This window comes from Asterias rubens, chromosome 12 (assembly GCF_902459465.1).
Source record: "Asterias rubens chromosome 12, eAstRub1.3, whole genome shotgun sequence".
Taxonomy (NCBI): domain Eukaryota; kingdom Metazoa; phylum Echinodermata; class Asteroidea; order Forcipulatida; family Asteriidae; genus Asterias; species Asterias rubens.
In genome coordinates this window covers 13,479,958-13,486,740 of record NC_047073.1, presented here as the reverse complement: position 1 = coordinate 13,486,740, position 6,783 = coordinate 13,479,958, and the positions used below count along the sequence as shown (strand labels likewise).

General features: G+C 35.7%; 1 protein-coding gene across 1 annotated transcript in view; it reads right to left on the bottom strand.

Moving 5' to 3' along the window:
* Positions 1-4,896: 4,896 nt before the first annotated feature.
* Positions 4,897-6,783, bottom strand: part of LOC117298063 (serine/threonine-protein kinase PLK1-like) — a 38,217-nt gene continuing 36,330 nt past the window's right edge. The window contains exons 13-14 of the mRNA XM_033781293.1: positions 5,850-6,005; positions 4,897-5,275 (exon numbers count right to left, since the gene is read on the bottom strand). Of these exons, the coding sequence (XP_033637184.1) occupies positions 5,036-5,275; positions 5,850-6,005 (396 nt within the window). The 3' untranslated portion in view covers positions 4,897-5,035. The remainder of the gene's footprint in view (positions 5,276-5,849; positions 6,006-6,783) is intronic.

Genomic DNA, 6,783 nt, shown 5'->3' with positions numbered 1-6,783 from the left:
ACGAGTTGGTCTATAAAAAGCGTTTGTAACCGTTTTTTTATACCGTGTTAGTCGACGAGGTAAAAGGAAAACCGTGCAATTTCGAGGCATGTTTGTGTGGATCATTGTATTCTACTTTTACAACATCTTTCGACCCATAAGCATTTTATAACAAACGGTTACAAACGCATTTCAAAGACCAACTCGACCGATCCAAGGCAACGTATTCCTTTAAACATTGTCGACCTGCATCGTTTTTGTAAACAGCTACTTGAACATGAATGCTATTTAGACTGGTTTACATTGTGTTTGTTTGTTTACTATCATTTTGACATTGTAAACTTCTGCATTTTGTCGTGATTAGGCCATCGATAAACAAAATAGGATCCAATCTCAAGCTTTGAAAAACTTTCTGTGGAAAGTTCCTTGAATTTGGAGGGGGTTCCATAAGTCTGTAATATTTCAGTAAGATTAATAAACAAAGTCTGCTCCGAATTTATTTCAATTTGATGAGACACAATTTTCTTTTGAGTCATGCACAATTTCTTTATAAGACATGCATGCACAAAAATTTAAATAAAGAATGCTTTAAATAAAAAAATAAAAAAAACCAAATAAACAAACAAAATAAAAATGTATAAACAAATTAGTAAGTAAATAAAAAATAAACAAATAAATTAATACAAAAGTAAATAAAAAAATAATTGTACAACTAACAAACTCAATAATTACAATAAATGTGTTAAATAAACATTCCTTTCAAGTGAAAAACTCTTTGTTTTAGCTATTAAAGTTTTGTTCGATGTTCAGATCTACTCGTTTGGATACTAAAGCAAACCATGCAAAATTATGTGATAAATAATTACAATAATACTTTAAAATAAGATGGGGGAAATTATAAGGAAGAACAAGTGTTACAATGTTGGAAGACAAAGCTAGTTTAAGCTGCTTGGTGATTAACCAGAGGTTGGTGCTTTAAAGACACTGAACACCTTTGGTAATTGTCAAAGACCAGTCTTATATTTTTAGGTTACTTTTTTCATCAGCAATTAGAAGCAGCAATTAATATCCACACCCAATGCAATCATGTCAGAAATATATTTCCTTTTAATTTGTATGCGTAAAACTTGCAAGACTGAATTAAAACAAGCAGGGAGCCTGACTAATCCCAGGTCCCTATCTGTCATCACCGTAACAAGCAGGAGACCTGACTAGTCCGTTTCCACGGTTTGTTATAATTTACAAGGATTCCAATCTATCACATAAACAGTTAACCATCTAACAAATTACATTTACTTGTCCGACACAATATATTTCAAGACCTTAAACAACACAATGACAACAGAAAAAAAGTCCCATAAAATCTAAACTTAGCACCGAGAAAACGAAGCGCCATGAGCAAATATAATAAATAAAAATATTCTCTCTTCTTATATATAACAGGTTGAATCTGTACAACAAAAACACAAATATGAATACAGTTCTTATAGCTTGTGCATAATGAAATAATAATGACATCATAATGACATCACAATTAAAATTATCCCTGATAAAATCTTTACTCAATATTTGTAAAACAAAAATTATTTGTTAAATTTGCATCGGGCATAAAGAATATTAATTTTGTTTTTTACCATTACACCAGTGTGTTGCACTCAGTAGTTTCCCGAGTTCGGTAAAAAAAAAATCACGGACATATTACTTGGGGTAGGATCACGACCTTTGCCATTAAAGGCAGCTCAAATCCTATGTTTTAGCAGCAGGTACCGCAACGATATAAGAGATGTTAAATTTGCATCGGGGATACAAAATATCAATTTTGGTTTTTACCCATACACTGATGTGTGTTATCACTGTATACTCAGTACTTTCCCGAGTTTTGTGAAAAAAAATTAACATTCTTAATCCCTGATGCAAATTTAACATCTAATAATCGTTGCTGAACCCGCTGCACGTAGGACTCAAGCTGCCTCTAGCTACTGCACAACATTGGTGGTCTAGCTGGTAAGACACTGCTCTAGAAGAGCAAATGTCATGAGTTAGAATCCCACCCAAGTACTATGCTTGTGATTTTTTTACTTCACAGAACTCAGAGAAAGTACCGAGTATACAGCGTAATGCACTGATACCTCAATCATGTTACAGCAATGTCCAATGCTTTGAACAAATTAGATCAATCGAGGCATTGGAACCAATATGTTGGACATAACCTGCTCCCTCTCAAACTTCAACGTTAACACTCATAGTCACAACATTCAACATCATGGGACTACTGTACTCTTTGTTGCCCAGCCAAAATACAAACGGTTAAAACAATCAAATCAAATATAAAAATGTTCCATATTATAAGTACACACAGAAAACAAAACCGTGCCAAGTCTGTGAAAAAGGGAGAACGTAGGTGGATTACATTGTTTTATAAAATTTTACTAATTTAGAAAAATGCATACATTTTACATTTTTTACATTGATGACAAAGACTTTGACGAATTTGTGTGTGGCAGCAGAAAAATGTACATTGCAAATTGGTTTACTAAATGATGTCATATCTTCCGAACAGCCCCCTCTATTGGCGGTGCTTCAAGGAAAGTTTTCATAATAAACAATTTCATTTACCATTGACAGAGGATTGTTGACTATGTACAATACACTGATATAGTTATACTCTTAATACAAACATCCTCTTATATTTATCTCTCAAATTTGGCATGTTTTTTTTTTTTTAGACCAGAGTAGTTATTTGTAGGCCTCCTATGATCTCATTAATAGACCAATCATCTGAGCTTGACCTTTATGCATTGACCAATCGCAACCATCGATGCACAACCCAGGTACACTCACATGTTTAGTTCCCATCTTGCTTAACAGAAACAGGTTACCAGCCAACATTCATCAATGTTTACATTGTTGCCACTGGTACCCTACTCATTTCTTGCTTAGTAATGAAATTTGCTCAGCAGAATTTGCTGCTTAACCGCTTTTTAAATTGGGCTCAGGTCTTTAATCAAAGAACCTTACATTATGAACTACGGTATAAATTCATACTCTTTGAGAGTTGCTAATTTCGGTATAGTTATATTTCCAACCATGGAATGTATGATTTTTTTAATAATATTTCAGGAAATCTCCAAATGGTATTTCAAGATCATTCTACTATATTATTTTCTGTGAATGTGTTTTGTAGAAAGTTGCAAAGAAGTAGAGTAAATATTACTAGTAAACTGCAGATGTACAACCATGTGATTTACACATGGTTGTACCAGCAAGTTTTTTTTAGTAGTAGTTACTGTAGTTCTTTTTATCTACACCATGCACAGTTTCTTGAACATCACTTAGTGACTATTTTAGATTAAATTCAGCTAAGCTTCAATCCACTTTTAAAATATTGTTATTTAAACAATACTTTTACAATACAAACTGTAATACTGTTTTGGTTTGTCTTAAGCAAACTTTTAATAAACATAACGAGTTGGAAGCAGGCAATCTGTTCACAGAAAGAACGAACAGTGTGTAACAGGAGAAAACAAATTCTGCTTAAAGGGTTTTGATACCTTTTTTAGATCAGGTTTTTGGCCATGACAGGAATCCCTATTCGCTGTGAATGAAAATGTACTATGAAATTCAATTTACCTGTACTTCGTTAGTCGTCAAGTTTTTGAGAAAAAAAGTGGAAATCACAAAGCAATGTTTTCAGGAAAGTCATGTTAATCAGTTGTACATGCTTAAATAATTTTCGTCTCACTGAGACAACAATTATTTTCATGAAATTGTTTTACTCATTCCTCAAAACTACAGCACCTTAGAAAGATGTATATTAAGGGATTTGGAAGCATTCTAGTTTCTACAATCAGTTCCCCTAAACTGTGTAAGTTCAATGTAAATCAGGGGACATTTGTCTTTTGTGTCGTCCAAAAGTACCTAAACCCTTTTCCAGAGCTCAAATTAAGTGCCAAGATTGATCATGAGATGTAAACTAATCTGAATATCTAAGCACAGTTTGATGATGTCACAATACAAATCACTAGACTGACAACTCATCTTAAGATGAATCTGAGTGTTTCATGAGATTGAGCCATGTCACACAAAGCGTAATAAATGTCATTGTTTTGAAACGCACGACAATAAAACAATTTTCCTTATACGTCATGGACAAACATGGCACCCTAATTTAGGGAGTCAAACTTTGGACTCCACAAAATGGCCAGTCCTGTTAGTTTGCAAAGTAAAGGGAAAACCATGCAAATTCAAGTTATATTTCTAACCATATGCATTTTGGGTGTGATCCCTGGCTACACGGCAGTTAACGGTTGTATGGCTTCTGACTGGCACCCCCGAACAAAGATATTGACAAAATAGGGACACCGCCAACATAGGGCTAGATAGCTCAGTTGGTAGAGCGCCGGCACGTTAATCCGACAGTCGTTGGTTCGATCCCACTCTAGCCAATTCTTTGTTCAACCCCCTAAAATCATTTAAAAACTTACCCAGTCAGTTTCCCTTGTGGTTCATATTCATTATATGCATTTTAATACGAACGGTTTTAAACGCTTTTTATAGACCAACTAGCCCAATCAAAGGCAACGTAACCCTTAAAGATACTGGACACTGGTAATTGTCAAAGACCAGTCTTCTCACTTTAGTGTATCTCAACATGTATGCATTAAATAACAAGCCTGTGAAAGTTTGAGCTGCATTGACTCGTCAAATTAGAGAATAATGGAAGAAAAATTGCCCTTGTTGCACAAGGTGTGTTCTTGCAGATGCTTGATTTCAAGACCTCAAGATCAAATTCTGAGGCCTCGAAATCAAATTCAAATATTTTAGTGAGAAATTACTTCTTTCTCAAAAACTAAGTTAATTCAGAGGGAGCTGTGTCTCACAATGTGTTATACTATCAAAAGCTCTCCATTACTCGTTACCAAGTAAGGTTTTATGCTAATAATTATTTTGAGTAGTTTACCAATAGTGTCCAGTGCCTTTAAATGGAGCGTTCTCATAATGGGAATCGTTCTTTTACCTCCACTTGGAGAAGGCAAGATCCTTATAAGATGCACTCCTATAAGTCAGTACTCTCCTCCACGTCATCTTCTGACGCATCACTCCCTATTCCCATCATGTCTTGCATTCTTTCTCTCGCCAGATGAAGCCTCTTAGCGATTGCCGTGGAGCAGCCGTGGTGGGTGACTTGGATGAGACGATAGGTGCTGGCGATACGCTCCTCGTTGATATACGTAATCAGGTGATCACTATCGTTGTGATTCAGAACCAATTTGGTGTGATCGTCAAATAAATTCATCTACAGACGGAAGAATATTTATCATTATTATTATAATGTACATGTAGGTTTACAATAGTGATCAGCAATATATCAACAAACCAATTAAACATTAGACAAATAAAACAGCAATAATACAGTTATTAGGAAATACATTATTTTTTAAAGATCTTCTTAAACATAAACACAGATGGAGCAGATTTAATATAGGAAGGAAGTTTATTCCCCTCCTTAGCTGCTGTAACAGTAAATGTAAACTACCTGCCTTACTACGAGTCATGCAAATAGATATCCCTGATAGATCTGCATTGGAGCAAAGGTAATGACACTCATGTCCTTAATGGATTTTTTACAATCTGGTGATACTCAGAAAACATTGAATAATTGTTTATATTTCAATGGTATTTGTGCAAATTCAGTGAGAAATTCTTCAGTCAATTCAAAATTAATTCAAATTTACCCAGTCAGTTTCCCTTGTGTCAGTTTCCCTTGTGGGTTTAATTACTTTTTGAAATTAAAAGTGATTAATTGTATAGATCATATTCTAAGGATCAATGATGTATCAATCCAATTAACAATAAGCACCTGCTCCTACCTGGAATGTTCCATTGCTGAGGTACATAGCGATTGCCTTAGGGGTGCGGTTCCATTGCACAAGGTATGGACATGCCCCGCCCACTGCCTGGGTGTGGTCGGGTCCTTTACGCTTCGGTGATGGTGATCGGATGGCACACTCGCTCACTTCATTCGACTAAAAAAAAAACCAATAATAATAATAATAAAATTTTTAGTGGCTTCTTATTGGCGAGCATAATCCGTCACTCAGTGAGGCGTTCAAGGCACTTTAACATACAGTATTTTCTGCAAGGTATGTGGGACTATGTTTGAATTTTTGTGAGATCTACTCCTTTTACATAGCACCATGTAGATGTAATGGTTTACAAGGTGCTGTGGCCCAATTTGCTGCCAATCCAGCCAGGAACACAGGGGTGAACCCCCTTCTCTTTTCAATAAGGAATTTCCCATGCAGGGACAATTAAGGTTTTTTTTGGTATTGAATTGTATTGTAAAGTGCACTGGATTCTTTTATGTGCACTACACACCAAGCGGGACCAACGGCTTTGTGTCCCATCCGAAGGACGAAGCAATGGTTAAGTGCCTTGCTTACTTGAACCCACACGCTGCTGATCAGAAACCAGAGTTTGAATTCAGTGCTCTTAACCACTCGGCCACGACATTTCCATTGTGCTTTTATTACACACGAGGGCATCTCCAAGCTTATTGGTGTGGCGTGGCCGAGTAGACAAGAACACCGGCCTCGAGCTATGGTGTTTCCGATCAGCAGACTGTGGATTCGAGTCCCTGTCGTGACACTTAAGGATGACACATAACCTTTGTTACTGCGACCTTTGGGTATAAGGCCACAACAAGCCGTGAAGATGTAGATCAAACTTAACAACAAAATATTGTTAAAGTAAAAGGTTTTTAATTAAAAAAATATATATATCTCTATGAACCTGTCTACACTC